General features: G+C 39.9%; 2 protein-coding genes across 2 annotated transcripts; one reads left to right on the forward strand and one right to left on the reverse strand.

Moving 5' to 3' along the window:
• Nucleotides 1-1,691: 1,691 nt before the first annotated feature.
• LOC126375535 (torso-like protein) lies at nt 1,692-9,414 on the forward strand. Its single transcript, XM_050022511.1, has 5 exons — nt 1,692-1,886; nt 4,092-4,316; nt 5,689-5,983; nt 7,575-7,709; nt 8,802-9,414. Exons 1-5 carry the CDS (start codon nt 1,777-1,779, stop codon nt 9,060-9,062), a joined length of 1,026 nt encoding a protein of 341 aa, XP_049878468.1. The 5' UTR covers nt 1,692-1,776; the 3' UTR covers nt 9,063-9,414.
• A 335-nt stretch (nt 9,415-9,749) lies between these two features.
• LOC126375503 (tetratricopeptide repeat protein 5-like) lies at nt 9,750-17,235 on the reverse strand. Its single transcript, XM_050022466.1, has 8 exons — nt 16,918-17,235; nt 16,503-16,635; nt 15,956-16,179; nt 15,380-15,679; nt 14,537-14,722; nt 13,678-13,856; nt 12,804-12,948; nt 9,750-11,057 (listed from the first exon to the last, which is right to left on the reverse strand). Exons 1-8 carry the CDS (start codon nt 16,984-16,986, stop codon nt 10,938-10,940), a joined length of 1,356 nt encoding a protein of 451 aa, XP_049878423.1. The 5' UTR covers nt 16,987-17,235; the 3' UTR covers nt 9,750-10,937.
• Nucleotides 17,236-17,506: the final 271 nt, after the last annotated feature.

Raw genomic sequence — 17,506 nt, forward strand, 5'->3', positions numbered from 1 at the left:
GCCGCTCTAGGATTGGCTTGCACAACCATGAAAGAAAGTGCATTTCTTCGGGGCAATGACGTCATAAATCGTCTGAAACAGACGTATAAGGCCAATGATGATGATGATGTAGCCCATACTAACTTGTGGCGCCGAAAAATGGCCGCTCACGAAAGAGTACATTTATAAAATTACAGTGGCACAACGGGCTATGGAGCGTGGCATGTTAAGCATCCACCAGAGGCCTGTTTAATAAAACTTACAATTGTAAATTACAATGACAATTTGATGTTCATTAGGTATCTAATATGAAACTGCAAAATATTCGTGATCGCACACTCCGCAATGTACATCAAATTGTCATTGTAATTTACAATTGTAAGTATTACTAAACAGGCCCCTGGTAGATCGTATACCAAACGTCGAAATTCGCACTAAAGTCGAAGATGTAGGTATACGAATCGCAGGCTTAAGTGGAGATGGGCAGGGCACTTGGCAAGACGGGAAGACAACAGATGGACTAAGGCTGTTACTGAATGGTGGCCAAGGGATGGTATGCAGACCAACAGCCTGGTGGTCGGATGACATTGTGAGGTATGCCGGAAAGCAATGGATGACACTTGCACAGGACCGGAAAGGATGGCGTCAAACAGCAACTTCGGTCTTTATTTTGACTTTTGGCTGATATGCCGCAGATGGCATTAACTATACTTGGCCGGATAATAGGGAGCGTCGAGGCCTGACGGTGCCCAGGTGCGCGAACCTCGGCAATATTTGAAGGAATCCATCGACTAATGAGCCGATAGCGATAAGCGCTGAATGAGGGAAAACGTCGACCACGCCGGCGGGGTCTACTGATTCGATTAAAATGGATATGAATAAACGAATAAATAATATCTAAATCGTAATTGTATACACATTGTAATAATTTTGCACAAATTTATCTTTGCTTAGGATATCCTGCATACGACGAAGTTATGTACGATACGTTAACCCTAAAAAATAATTGAATTAAATGTGTCTGTACGTAATTGTCCTTATGGCGTCACTTATAATACTTACATATCTTATTTTAGCTTATATATATTATATACTGGGCTGGGAGTGATTAAAAAAAATTATGATTTCGTTTTCGACGGATAATACAACGACAGGTATAACCTTAAAATAAAATTAGGAGGTGTCTGCAGGAATCGGGGCTATTATTAAAGTAAAAATACAACTAAGTATTATGTGGATATCTCATAACTCCGCGAGAGAAAAGAAGATTATGGCTGGGGAGAGTTATATACATGAGCTCACGACTATGGCGTAGTCCCAGGTACATCCATAACAAGATGAACTAAGTACCAACACCTCATCGAGCTTTCTGTTCAACTTTTTTCTGTAGGAATTAGTGTGAGAGTTAATGTAGCAAGTTAAGGTAATCCCACTTCGGCGCTTGCGAGAGCATTGTATAAATTGGTAAAGATCTGAAAGACTGGTCGCAGACTATCCGTATTAAGCTCTAACTCAATGTGAGCTATGAGGGTGGCATATTCCGTACAGAAAAAACCCTCCTAAAAATTTTAGATTAAAAAAAAATTAATGTAACAAGTTATTTATAACAAGCCTGACAAATGATGATAAGACGAACCCAGATGGGACATTAGTCTCCGATATGACGGCCCTAATCTTAGGTCAAGTTCGTCGCGTGTTTACGTATGTACATTAGCAAAATGTTAAAAAATATCAGTATAGACCGTGCCGTCATACGATATACTATATACATACGGAGTACATGGATCATTTGGGAAAATGTTTCTGTCTTGTTTCCTAGTGTTTTTACTCTGTGGCCTGTGTTCTAGTGATCAAGGTGATTTAGGATATGGACTAAGGATTGGACACGCTATCGATGTGTTTGCGAAGTACGTATAAGTTTTTTTTTAATCTGATTATTATTACAGAGGGTTTTATCAAGGAGTGATAATGCCACCCCCAAGTACGTACCTATAAGTTCGAGGGGTCTAAAGAGACCACATTGCAATATTGCAATTTTACATTTGCGCATAATAAAAGTAAGTGAGTCGTGTTAGCCCAGTTGGTAAAACGCTCGCCTCTCACTTTGAGGTCGCAGATTCGAATCCAGCACAGGCCTAAACCAATAATTGTCGAATTTGTTTTCGAATTCACGTTTGGATGATAAATGATTATCACGTGCTCAGCGGTAAAAGGAAACATCGTGAGGAGACCCACATTCCCGAGAAATGCATTTTCGGAGGTATGTGACTTAACTTGTACCTATTGGGCTGGTTTTCCCTTCACGGGTTGGATGGTCAGACAGGCAGTCGCTTCTGTAAAAAACTGGATCTGTCAAATCTTCAGGTCAGGTAAGCGGACCCTGTGAAAAACGGGATAATGCTTGGGAGATGATGATGAAAAGTGCGCAACGTCAATAAATGTCAAATAGCAATATTGCTTTTTATATGAATTGCTTCAATGTGGCCTTTTTAGGCCTTGGATTTCTTGACGTAAATGTCTCTTCTTTTTGCAGATTTCTAAACAACTCTTATGTTTTGGAGTTTAAAGACATCCATCATCATCATCATCATCAGCCCATTAACGTCCCCACTGCTGGGGCACGGACCTTCCCTATGGATGGATAGGGAGATTGGGCCTTAAACCATCACGCGGGCCCAGTGCGGATTGGTGGTTATTAACGACTGCTAATGCAGCCGGGACCAACGGCTTAACGTGCCTTCCGAAGCACGGAGGAGCTCGAGATGAAAACTTTTTTTTTGTGGTCACCCATCCTATGACCGGCCTTTGCGAAAGTTGCTTTACTTCAACAATCGCAGACCGAGCGCGTTAACCGCTGCGCCACCGAGCTCCTCAAAGACATCCAAAACTATGTAATTTTAAAATTGGAACCGGGTCCGATTCAGCCAACCACCAACTTAATTTGAACTAAAACTATCCCTATCTCTTTCTTACGCTTATTGTAAGTGAAGGACGGGACTAGTTTAAGAGCTGTGAAACAAAAGAAGGTTAAGTTTGTGTGTGCCCGAATAGGCATCAATGTGAACTTAGAACTAAAATAATCAGTAATAGTATATGCAATAAAGTATATGGTCTTAAGGTCCCTAAAGCGCTTTACATACAAATGATGATGATGATGCCGTCAGGTACGCAGGATATATTAAGGTGCGCCGCAGACGTTCGCGCAAAACGCAGGCGCACATACAAATACAATATTTCTAGAGGAAGAGGCAGCTACATCATGATTTATTAATTTTGATAAGAAATTACAACTTGAATCATCATCATCAGCCGTACGACGCCCACTACTGGGCATAGTAGGCCTCCCCCAAGGATCTCCACGACGATCGGTCCTGCGCTGCCCGCATCCAGCGGCTTCCCGCGATTTGGATCCGACGAGAGATCTCTTTCTCGAAGTTGGACTTACCTAACTGGATTATTTGTCCTAGGTAAATGTACTGGTCTACAACTTCGAGTGTAACGTTCCCAACCTGAACTGGAGTGGGTGCGACATGGTCGTTGGACATAATTTTTGTCTTTGCCATGTTCATGCTAAGACCCAAGATGTCTTAAGGTCCAAAGTCCTTATAAAATCCAAACCCCATTGTTTAACTATTGTGTCTGTCAATCTCGGCCTTATGAGGATATATACATGGTGTTAGTGACAACGTTACGAAAACTTTGAGCAAAAGTATGGAACAGAAAATAATTTCGACAGGAAAATCCACTTGATATCATTATCCCGTTTTTCACATGCGTGCTTACGCATAATGGGCCATCTTAGGGTGGTATTAATAAACTAATCTCAGCTTCGAGACCGCTCTCAAGATCATGTCAATGTGACAGTTCTCATATAAAAACAGAGACTTGAGCATGATCTTGAGGGCAGTCTCAGCTGAGATTAGTTTATTAATACCACCCTTAGAGTCTAAATGCGGAAAACAGAGCCCACTAACTAACTGACTAACAGTTAGTATTATAAGGATTTTATTTTTAAATATTAATATTCCAAATTCAAATTGAAAATTTAAACTGGTGTTAACTGCATTGAGTTGTTTTAAGGCATTTTTTTTATTAATACCCTCTTTACCCAGTTACGGAGACCTCTCCCAGGTGACACAAGTGGTGTCAGCTGATTACGATGAAGAAGAAGAAGACGAAGACGCCATAGAACCTTTCAGAGAGAAGAATATAAAAGTGTTCAACAATGCGACGAGTCAGGCATCGAACGGAGACCCCATGGTCGACATGAATGTGCTGTTGTGCGACACCTTCGATGATCTGCTTAGGACTTACTTCCAGAACTTTAATATTGAAGGGTAAGACGACTTAAATCATATTTAACTAGTCGGTGATAAAATGGATGGCCTATTCATACATGATTTTAAGTTGACGCGGTTATTATCATAATTAAAACACAAAAAAGAAAGAGAAAGAAAGAGGGTAGACAGATATGTCTGCCCGTAGAACATTATAGATCTACCTACTCCACTCCAATCTCATCAGTCATCCCGTGATCATGGCACTTGCAACAGTGTCGAAATATCGGGAGTCTCATATCCCCATTTAAACGCGGTAAGAACCTGTTATTATGTGCTTTAGTTTTGGCCTATTCATGATGGTAAAATGAACAATCAGGCCTTAGGCTGCGTTTCCATTGACGCGGAGCTGTGCGGAGATGAGCAGAGATGTGCAGGAATCGACCAATCATCGCGAGGGGAGAGTGACAGAGCGTCATCGTTTTTCGTTCTCTCGAACGCTGTGATTGGTCAAATCAGCACATCTCCGCTCTTCTCCGCATTTCTCCGCGTCCGTGGAAACCCAGCCTTAAGTGTTCTAATATCACGGAGTAGAAGCTTTCTTCTACTTTGGTTGGAAGGTCCAAGTATGAGCTAATAATTCAACTTTGCACTCCACTCGTCCGTAAACTTTACGACGCACGGAGCCCCGCGATAGTAGGTATATTAAAAGGTCGTCTTGTGCATTATAATTATAACCTTCAGGGCAAAAATCTAATAATGACCAGCATGCAAAGAGATCCCTCCTTATCACAGGATATCTAGATTTTACCGAGGTAGGGATATAACAGAGTACCTATAAACTGTGTAAAGATTTTTTTAATGTGTAATATACTGTTATATTGATAATAATAATATACTTAGCGTGTTCAGGTCTAGTTGGTCCGTCGTTAGTACTTTCTATTGATATTCTATAAACTAATTAAAACGAAACATGACGTCAGGTGACCGAAAATTGCCCATAATGAAGTTTAAAACTCATAAATCATAAATTATTTATTTGCATAAAACATGGTAACTGTAGTGTATTGATATTACTATCCTTGTCTCGAGCGCATACGTCATCTGAATACAGAGCAAGACAAACAGTCAGTCAAAGCAGGACGGTCTGCCTGTACCGAGTGATGGTGTGTTGGCGAGCCAAATCATGGCAGTTTACAAAAGGTGTACTCTACAGTAACATAAGATCTTTTTTTGATCACCGTTCTTTTATTGTTGAAGGTGAGTTTTCAACAGTTTAAAACGGTTTGTTTGGGGTTTAAAAAGGCAACATTTTGTTTAAAACTTTTGAATCGGTTGTTTTACATCTATACACCCAGAGTAGTCTATTTCAAAGCAAGTTCTAGAACTTTCCCAGCGGTGTCACTGACACCCTGTATATCTAAAATTCCAGAACAGATACACCATGGAAAGCGTTCATGGGCGATTGGATTCAGGACGAGATCAAACGCACATTCGGCCTCGAGTACGACACGCGGACCGACAATTGCTGTTACGCACTTGTCAAAATGACCAAGGTCGACAAATCTGTCAAACTTGGCGACCTGTCAAATGTCACTGTCAAAGAGTACGTCACTAGGGCCATAGACAAACTGAACGTGAGCGACCCGAGCAATATAAGGCAGTTTATGAGGAGCTACGGCACGCATTATATACAGTCTTATGAAACAGGCAACTTTATTTACCAGGTAAGAAGAAATATATTTTAAAACGTACAATCTAAGAGCAAAAGTTCAGTCACTGAGCCCAGCGAATTATTCGTAAACAGTGGTGAAATTATGAACCATTAGTTGTCATAATTATAAAATTTAGGACTGCGGACTGAATTTCGACAGTACATTACTTCGACACGTAGCGAACTCCGAAAACATATAGATCGACAAGTCATTGCTTCGACAGACAATGCTTAGGCAAGACACACCTTCGAATGACCACTACTTAGACAGTCGATTGTTCGACAGACAATGCTTAGACAAGACACACCTTCGAATGACCACTACTTAGACAGTCGATTGTTCGACAGACAATGCTTAGACAAGACACACCTTCCAATGACCACTACTTAGACAGTCGATTGTTCGACAGACAATGCTTAGACAAGACACACCTTCGAATGACCACTACTTAGACAGTCGATTGTTCGACAGACAATACTTAGACAAGACACACCTTCGAATGACCACTACTTAGACAGTCGATTGTTCGACAGACAATGCTTAGACAAGACACACCTTCGAATGACCACTACTTAGACAGTCTATTGTTCGACAGACAATGCTTACACAACACACAAATTCGAATGACCAATCTACTTCGACAGATTTTTTAACAGAATATCGTACCGGAATAATAATCCTGTAAATACCTATATAATATATAAAAATCCTGTTTTCGGAGTTCGCCGAAATTTATGTTTTTGTAGGTGTTTTTGGTCTATTACAGAAACGACATGTAACCAGGAGGTCTTAAGTGCAACCAGTTAATTTATTACTTTAAACTGATTGGACTTTTGCAGCTTATTGTACGTTTTAAAGTTAATTATAATCCACTCACATACAACTCACGCCTACTCACAACTGGAGTACACAGAAATCCCGGAACTTCCCAGTAATTCATTAGTAAGTCCCGGCATTTAATAAGCAAAGCAAACCTTTACGAAGCCACTGACAATGCCGTAAGCGTGGCCAATTATTAGTCAGCAAAAATTTAGTATCGATCGCCATCGACTCGCAAAGAAGAAGATAAGCAAATCTCGTAATTTCTTAAAGGCCTCCCCTCAAGTATCTAGAGGGGATGCGGAGCATACTTCTTGATGCTGCTCCACTGGAAATTAGGGGAACCGACTTTAAAATAAAGTATATCCCAATAGGGTAGTCAGTGGTTGAGCGTTGTGCTTACGATCCGGAAGTCCCGGGTTCGAATCCCGGTGGGGAGAAATCACAAAAACCACTTTGTAATCCCTAGTTTGGTTAGGACATTACAGGCTGATCACAAAAAGTAAAAAGATCCGTGCTTCGGGAGGCACGTTAAGCAGTTGGTCCCGGTTATTACTTACTGATGTAAGTACGTAGTCGTTACATGAGTCATGTCAGGGGCCTATGGCGGCTCAGTAATAACCCTGACACCAGGGTTGATGGGGTTGGTAATTCACCTCACAATCCACACGATAGACGAAGAAGTTACATCTGTCGCAAGATGTACTATGTACTCACCGAACTTTCTGTTAAACCAACGTGATAGGCGGTGAGCCTTTTCAGAGACAATTTTTAATATTTCCAGGTTTTCAAATACAAGAGATCTGGATATAATCTGTTCAAAACGTACATACGGACAAGAAACAGTCGCGGGAAGACGGCAGACAACCTACGGTTCTACTTCTCTTCGTTCTTCTTGAAACAAGTTGGCGATATACGGGTGAGAAAACTATTAGTTAAAGATATACTAGCCTTTAACCAGGGATGTTCCCACTTTGGGAAAACGCGTAAAACTTATGTAAAAAGAGCTTTATTATCTAACCTTTAGGCAGATAAGACAAACAGCCTCCGTGGTCTAGTGGTTAGAGCGTTAGGCTCACGATCTGGAGGTCCGGGTTCGATTCCCGATGGGGACATTGTCGAAATCACTTTGTGAGACTGTCCTTTGTTTGGTAAGGACTTTTCAGGCTTGGATCACCTGATTGTCCGAAAAAGTAAGATGATTCCGTGCGTCGGAGGGCACGTTAATCCGTTGGTCCCGGCTATTAGCCCGCATCGGAGCAGCGTAGTGGAGTATGCTCCATACCCCCTCCGGTTGATTGAGGGGACGCCTGTGCCCAGCAGTGGGACGTATATAGGCTGTTTATGTAGGCAGATAAGACCAGAGTACAAGTACAAAGAGAGAACAATTTGAAAAAGAAAAGCAGCCAGCGTCCTTACCAAAGAGTTTTTCTAACGGGAACATTCCCACTTTGGAAACATTCCCGGAAACACTTGAACTGGTCTGCGTGGCCTAATTGTGGTAAGACCCTGTAAACCGTTCTAGTGTCATCGTGTCATCTCTGGAAAGCTTTTACATATTCTATACTTTTGCGATGGAAAATTACACTTGATATTAACTCAGAATAATCAGCTGAATCATCCCCCTCAGTATTCGTTACGATGTCACTTACACCCCGCACAAGTACATACGGTAGCCATACAAGTAGGTATAGGTGTTAGTGACACCGTAACGAATACTGAGGGGGATGGTTCAGACCATGATTCTGAGTTGATATCAAGTGGAATTTTCAGTCTGAAAATTCATGAAATTTTTTGTGTTTTTTTGAATTATTTTCAGTTCCATACTTTTGCGACGGAAAATTCCACTTGATATCATCTCAGAATCATGGCCTCAATCACCCCTCAAAGTTTTTGTTACGATGTAACTAACACCCTGTATAATAATAATAACAACAGCCTATAGTCAATTTTCTCTTAGCACTGGCAAGTGCTATAGAAACAAAAATTACGTTTATTTACATCTTTTCAGGTAGCAAGCGGCAACAAAACTATAGAGACGTGGGCGCGAAGAAATCTCCGAGATAGCCAATACCTGTACTCTAGGCCGAGCCTTTTGAGGCTTCACTACAACCCCATTCTGGCCTATAAGCTCAATGATTTGTTGGACAACGGGGCCTTATTAGGGCTCGGTCTTAAGACCTCGCGACCGCTGTTCAAAGACCGACAGAAGGGCGAAAAATTTGCCGAGATCGTCGAGAACGATTTACAGTTATGGGAGATAAACGCATAGTGTTAAATTAAATTATAGATACCTTGAAAATTAATAGGCTAGTTGTACGAAAAAGCACAGTGTAATGTTATAGAGAAACCGTTGGAGGTTAAATACTGTGTTTCTTGGCTCTCCTGCCTGGATAAATGACATAATGTGACGTCCATTCGAATTAAGAATTCTTGTACGGTTGATCTTTTGTAATAAATTATTTTTTGTAGAGCTAAAATAAAACCACCATTCTTGTTATATAGTTGAACAGGTACCAATATAATATTTCAGAAAATCACGGGTATGATTATTACTTACGAAATAAAAATATATTTTAATGTTACCAGTATTTCGAATAAAATTACATTTTATACGAAGAGAATACTGTACTTTTATTTTAGTAATAATTATTCGTATTAAATATAATTATAAATACAATAATTGGCGTGAGGTCTATGACTTCCTTAGTTTTATAACTAACGTTTAGGAAAAGCTCATATTTGTGATATAAGTACTAAAAATCTAGATTATATTAATCACAAAATATTAAATATGTTGACAGTTACAATAAATTGATCGATATTATTGAGTATTAATTAAGTGAATGCAAAACATTTCACTGTTACAATTATTGTAGAAATAGAAACATATTACATTGACGTAATACTTTAGAGAACATGAATTATTGTAATAAATATTCCGATAAATATGCGCTAAAGTCCGTTTTATCATGATTATACTATAACCCTCATTTTACCTTAGGGTGTCAGAAAACTTATCGAAGCGAGATCTAGTAGTTTTTCACTAGAGAGTGGAATTCTTTGCCGTCTTCTGTATTTCCAAATGCATATAACCCGGGTGCTTTCAAGGCCAGAGTGAACAGGCACCTTCTGGGCGAGCTCCATCTTAGGCCTCGTCAATGCCTTCGGGCAAGTCTGGGGCCAAGAGCTTTTTTTTTTTTTTGACGTGACTTATTGTAGATTTGCCGCAGATGGCATTAACTACTTGGCCGGACAAATGGGGAGCGCTGAAGGCTCTCACCCGGATAGGGGCCAAGAGCAAACCCATCAAAGGTAAAACAAAGTCAATCTAAACAGCCCTAAGTGTGCTGGTATAAAATGCCACAATTCTGAGTGAGATCGTTTTATATTGGAGGCCCGCGAAATACCTATAGCTCATTCAATTAATATTTTTTTTATGTTATAATTTGAAGTTATACCTGTAATTTTCATATTCAACGGAAAGGAAAGAGACGGGTAATCGACAGGCTAAACAATTTAGGAACACACGTAAATTTTAGGCAGACGGAATTTCAGGTCCTAAACCCTTTCAAAAATGTTACATTTAAAAATATTGTCGTACAATCCGATAGAATTCAGTTGACAGCACACGTCAAACGGGTTGCATACCAGCGAGATACCTATTTGATTTGTCTGGCTTATTGTTTCATTCACTCATTTGTTTCAAAATTAACATTTTTGGCTAAAAAGACTTGTATCCAGGCTATAAACACATTAACAAAAAAAACACTAAAATAAATTAACAGCTATGCATCATCCGTCCCTTTTCTTTTTGGCGAATAAGAATATGACAGGTATAATTTATAATAAAATTAAAGGGGTGACAGCTGGGATAAGTACCTTTAAGAATAATAAATAACTTTTGTATTTATAAATTGTCTATGAACGAACTTTGGCATCCTGAATAATATTATTTTTTTCGTTTATTTAAACAGCGTTTACATACGACAAAATATTATCTGTCCCTAATTCTCGCGTCAATAAATCCCCGTCACCCTAATTAGGCCACTGATATCACGTCACTCACCCAATGATAAAACAGTTCAGTCTTCAACAATGCCAAGAGACGTACCTAGCGCGGCCCGCTTGACATTGAAAGGTAATCTCAGTGTATCTCGTACGTGCTCGTCACTCTTGTGCTGGCAAACTGGTTGCGCCCAACCCTCTTTCCATTTATCAGCAGCTGCATTGGGTTGTTCACACGCACTGACTTGAAGTCATACGTCTGGAAATTGAGAAAAACCTTCTATCATGTGGGTTGTGAGATGGTTTTTTTTTTAAAGAACGTCTAGGGCCCTGTGCCTAGGTTTTTCTTGCAGCTTCTTTTCCCCGGCTATACAGGTTGTGAGAAGCTTCTCACAACCTGTATATTTACCTACTGCAGCTGCAGTAGTTTTAGGCGGATGAGACGTTCGTTATGTAAAATTGACGATTCAAAGTGTAATTATGTTACCTATTGAATAAAGATATTTTTGAATTTGAATTTGATTACTAACCCAATCAACCCTGGTGACAGGGTTACTATTGAGCCGCCAAAGGCCCCTGACATGGCTCATCACAAAAAAAGACGTAATAAAAAAAAACAATTCAATTTTTCATTGAGAAAAAATAACACATAATTTCACATAAACATAAGCTCACGACTCTAAAATCCGTGGTAGCCCAGTTAGTAGAACGCTTGCCTCTTACTTTGAGGTCGCAGGTTCGAATCCAACACAGGCCTAAACCAAATCGTCGAATTTGTTTTCGAATTCATGTACGGATCATAAATGATTATCACGTGCTCAGCGGTGAAGGTAAACATCGTGAGGAAACCCACGTACCCGAGAAATGCATTTTTCGGAGGTATGTGACATAACCTCGAAATCGTCGAAAGTGGAAAAACATGGAAGAGGCCTACGTCCGAAATTGGATATAAATTTTGGCTGATTTAGATAGATAGATGTGACCTTTTTTTATTTAGTGACGAAGGGGAAATCCTCATGGATACCTTGTCGCCCGGGGCAGCAACAAGGTTATGTCGGACTCTTACCGACTAAGGGTGGTATTAATAAACTAATCTCAGCTTCGAGACTGCCCTCAAGCTCATGTCAATGTGACAGTTCTTATATAAAAACAGGGACTTGAGCATGATCTTGAGGGCAGTCTCAGCTAAGATTAGTTTATTAATACTGGCCCCGATTCCTGCAGACACCGCCTAATTTTATTTTAAGTTATATCCGTCATTTTCATATCCGTCGAAAAGGAAAGGGACGGATGATTCACAGCTCTTAATTTTAGGAAGAATGAGTAAATGAATGAATAACCCGGGCGAATCAAAAGGTACGTTGCTGGTATGCAATCCGTTTGACGTGCTGTCTACTTAACTGTGTCGGGTTATTGACGGACGTAAAATTTTTAGACGGTTGGTTTAGATTTGTGCTTAAAATTGACGTGTGTTCCATAAATTTTATGCTTGTCGATTACCCGTCCCTTTCCTTTTCGGCGGATAAGAAAATGACAGATATAACTTAAAATAAAATTAGATGGTATTTACAGGAATTAGCACCAATACCACCCTAAAACCCCTCCGATGGCCCTCTGCTGTGCAAGTCAGGGAGCTCCGGGATCTCTGTCGAACGCACCGGTGCTCCCCTCGCACTTGCTTTTATCGCATCCCGGGGTAGATCCCCACCCCTACGCCATCCCAGTTTTACAGCAATGCGAGGCCATGTCGCATTGCCGTCCCTCCCGGAGATCGTGTGTTGAGCGGTTCGGGCCCCCGCCCTTACCACCCACGATCCCCTTTCAGTCGCCTTTTACGACAGACAGGGGGTACCATAGCCCTATTCTTACGCCAGGAACTACAGGGCGGAAGATAGATGTGACCTAACCTAACCTGTATTGGATTGGATTTCCATTCGCAGGTTGGAAGGTCAGACAGGTTACCCCGGTGGGAAATAGGCGTGAGTTTATATATGTATGTACTCACCACTCGTGGCGAGGCATGCTTATGCAGGCTCAGTGTAGGCTCAGGGATGGCAACGCAGTCCCCTATGATGGCGCCGCGGCCGTCCGCCCAGTTGTAAACCGTCACACTTACACATTCCATGCTCTCGTCCACTAGGGCGAATGTGCTGGAAAGAGAGAGATATATACATAAACATACGCTCGCGACTTTTGGAATAACTTGACTTTTAATTGATTCTCGCTAGGGCTTTTGCCCAATGACATCTTACCCTACCCTATGTACTTTTTCTGTTTCTGTCTATACTTTTGTACATAGGCTAAGAAAGAATGAGACAGATGACATTTTTAGAAGCTCCATAGCTTCTAGGGTGTGCTGAGGGTACACGAAGCACGTAACATACGATCCCGATGACCCGATTACTCTAGCCGTAGAGGCAGCCAATCAGCTCGCGACCCCAAACACTTCAGGACCCCGATACCGACCCCGCAGGCGTGGTCGACGATTTCCCTCATTCAGCGCTTATCGCTATCGACCCACTATTTCAAATATTTTAAAAATAAAGATTAGATTGATGATGGATTTTAGAAATAAAGATTAATTATTTCAAATATTTTTCCTCTCAGACGACGCCCTGAGCCGAGGGTCGCCCCCAACTGGGCACTCTCAGGCCTGTTGTCTTAAACGTTGTACCGGGTGAGAGCCTTCAGCGTGCGGGTGGACAATCAGCCTGTAATGTCCTAACCAAAAAAGGAATCTCACAGTATTTTTGTGATATGTCCCCGGGATTCGAACCCGGGACCTCCGGATCGTGAGTTAACCGCTCAACCACTGACAGAGGCCGTTTCAATGGTTGAGCGTCCGTATGCTTCCGGTGATGGAGAATCTTAATACTCACAAAGGGACAGCGCTCTCGTTATGTATGGAGCCCACAACGCGCCCCAATAGCAACCTCGACTCATTGCTGCCAACTTGCAGCGCATCTATGCGGGTCTGTTCCAGAGAGACATTCCGGCGGGAACCGAACGTATGCAAAACATCCGGCGCGTATATGCCGAGCATCTTCTTGTCTATTGACTGAAATGAAATTTTTATTTATTTTAATTTTACTATTTCTGGAATACCAACACATAACAAATATTTTATTGCACAAACAGGAAATAAAATATTACAAACAAAAGAGTAATAGAAGAGTACAATGTGTGGGCTTATTGCTTTGGTATGTATGTATTTACTGAAATAAATACATTGCCAATTACTGATGATCGCAAATACAGTTATATATAGTTGATTTCTTGTTTATTGTAGCCCTTCATTATTCAAAATTTCTTGTTTGTGATTTGTGTAGTACTATCCATCTAAGTAATTACAGTTAAATTAGGTATTGTAATTGGCAGCCCTCAGACGTCACACACATAGTTGATAATGAATGGTATTGAATGTGTACCTCTAGTTATTAAATGACTTGTAATGTATACTCTCATTGGTTTTTAAAAGATGTGTTGCTGTTGCAGTTTCTTGTCATTTCTTCTCCTCAGCCATAACACCTTGCGAAATGACGTAATTCAAAAATGTTATATTGACCTTCAACAAGTTTATCCATGATAATTATGTTGAATAAATGTATATGATTTTTGATTTCTCAATGCCAATGTGTAGTGTCTGTGTAAAATTAGGTTGTTTGTATGATGTGTCCGGAGTGTGCCCTGACACTGGGGACGATGAGGTCAGTTATCCTTTGAAAGAAAAAAAAATACCTGAACCATCTGCTGCAATTTCTTCGTCTTGATCTTGCCCTTGGTCCGTACGAGCTCGTTGGTCCCATTGAGGTATTGGACCAGTGTGGCCAACTCCTGCTTGGGAGGCTTCCACGGTGGGTCCAAGCGGCAGGCATAGTCGAAGCTCTCCAGTGCCTCTTCATAGCATTCATCATATTTCAACGCCTGGAATATGTTGGAAAGTGCACATGACCTATTTAAATCCTTCAGACTTAGTCCCATTATGCTAGTTTCCACCTAGTCAAATCAGTTGTTTTACTAAATATCACAACACTAAATTACTATGGAGTTTGTATCAAAAAGCACACGTCATAGAAAAAGTGATAAACTGTCAGACTTATATGAGGGTTTTCTTGATTAAAATTCATAAATAAGTTAAGAGAAAAAAGTAAATGTGTTACGTCAGTTTTAGATTTGTCTTTATTTAGTAATAATAATTTATCATTGACATAGGATACTACTCAATTAAGGATTACATACATACATCATCTTTCTAGCGTTATCCCGTTTTTTACAGGGTCCGCTTACCTAACCTGAAGATTTGACAGGTCCGGTTTTTTACAATGATCCAAACATAATTAGAAAAACGATTTAGAAAACCATAGGCTTTCTTCCAACTATCACAGCTGATGAATTAAGGATTACACACATGATAAATGGGTATATGATTTAAATATGAACATAGTTCTTAAGTAGTTTATGTTAAAAACAAAACATACTCGAATTAAACGCTCTAAACTATGAGGCTGGCATAACCACCAAGAGTGGCTCAAGCCTCGACAAAAATTAGATTTAAAAAAAAAAAAAAAAAAACATACTTACAATGCCTTTGTTGTAATACAAATCTGGCTGTCCTTTTGCAATTGGATCTTGTTCGGCTTGTTTATACGCACTCATGCAAAGTTTCAACGTAGCCTGTTCTTGGGCCACCATGAAGAACTGACACAAGTATGCATTTCCCAACACAGACCATGACACTCCGTCCTTGGTATCCTGAGACACCGCTTCCTTGGCCAGTTCTACGCTTTTCTGAATAACTGCAGTGGCTTCTTTGCCTCTGCGGGCTCCGCTCTCTTGTCTTAAAATGATGGAAAGACAGCGAAGAGATAACCGGTTCCTTTCCTGGAATAGCAATTAGCCAATTAATAAATTATACATTAAAGAGTGTTCCTTATGTCTGTGCTGTCGGATAATAATATTTGTATAAGAGATTGAGGACTTAAGCCAATACATTTATAAAAAATAAATAATTTTTATACAATTTTTATTTTCTTACACACCCAATAAAATACACGGTGGTGCATAAAATCTGTGGTATAATGAAGTAAGGTCCATACAGCAAGCCGGGTCCAAGACTGGGATTCATAAAGGTTGGTCTATGAAATACGTAAAACAAACTTGTTTGAGAGCTCCTTCGAAACTGGCCCTGGCTTCCTTCACGTTCATGTTTTTCCAGTAACATTCCCCCAATTCGTTCCACGAGTCAACCATGCTTGGATTCAATTTGACAGCACGACTGAGACACTGCATCGCTCTAGCATCATACAGAGGATTTATGTTGTAGCAACGACCTTTGAGACAGAAGAACTTGGCACGAAGAGGTTGTGGAATTTGAACGTCCGCTGTAATAAATCAAATGACTAAGTATAAATATAAAATTTTGTCTAAGTAATATGTGACAGCACCCTGATCATCCAGGGTATACAAAGACTAATTAACAATTACGAAAAAAAGATAAAATGTAACTCTTGTTCCTTATAACCGATTTGTTTCTTATTAGCATATAGGTATATGTTAGAATTTTATTGGATTTTCATCCATTTAATCTTTTATAATAATTCTAAAACAAAATATAATAGTACATAAGTCAATTTTATCTATAGCACCTCTTCTTTCTCTTTCTTTCGAAAAATTTATAAATCTCATTACTTTATATTAGTCTTACCATCAATTTTTTCAAACTTCTCCAGTAGGACATCTTTTTTTTCATCTACAAGCTTGTTCTTTTCATTGGCCTGTTCTATAGGGTGGTTGTCAAAAAACAGGTTCCGGAACAAGTAGAGCTCTTTAAGTTCTTTCTGAAATGCAACAAGACATTATATTATGTTAAATGACTATGTGAAAATTAAGTAAAGATAGGTAAATGGAAATAGAATGGAACATTGCTTGTAAATCAGTATTAAGTTGTTTGTTTGGATAAATATAATAGGAAGAGCTTAACTTTCCTATTTAGCATCTTCTTATTTGACACTAAGCCATATATTTATGTTATTATTGCTATAAAGTTCCCTTTTGATACCATATGCCCGTACTTCGACGTGTGGGTAGACAAGATAGGTATAATTGATGAAAGTCTATACCTCCAGTTCTTCAATTACTTCCGCTGCATTTTCCAGCACTCCATGCTCTCCTTCCGAGTCCTTCAACATTTTGGAATTGTACGAGTCTTATGTAGGTATTTTCTGAAAAGACACACCAAGTCTAAAACAAATCGAGCAATAAAATATACGGCGGCGCTGCGGCCGCTGACTAGCGATGGGCGTTATTAACCATAACTGGTTATATATGCAGTTACGAGCTCGAACAGTGATCACTCGTTTTCCACTACAACAAAAACTAGTGATATTCATAACGCCATTTAAACGATCGAAATAGGCATCAGTCTTCAATAACTCTTTTAATCACAACGCCATAAAGTTAAATCGAATTCACTCTTATGTTTAAGGCATAGCGTCGATGTTTGACTACTTTCACTACTCACGCAAAATCACTGGTTTTACAATATTCGTAATGACAAGATGAAAACGACGTTTTACATTGACCACCTTACACATAGCTTTGACAACGTAAAGGAGTAAAACGAGTAATGTAAAACGTACGTGTGCGTGAAGAAGAATTAAGTTATACTGCTACCTAACCAAACGATTTTACGTTACAATTATCACGTTT

Source organism: Pectinophora gossypiella, chromosome 19 (assembly GCF_024362695.1).
Source record: "Pectinophora gossypiella chromosome 19, ilPecGoss1.1, whole genome shotgun sequence".
In the NCBI taxonomy this organism is placed as follows: domain Eukaryota; kingdom Metazoa; phylum Arthropoda; class Insecta; order Lepidoptera; family Gelechiidae; genus Pectinophora; species Pectinophora gossypiella.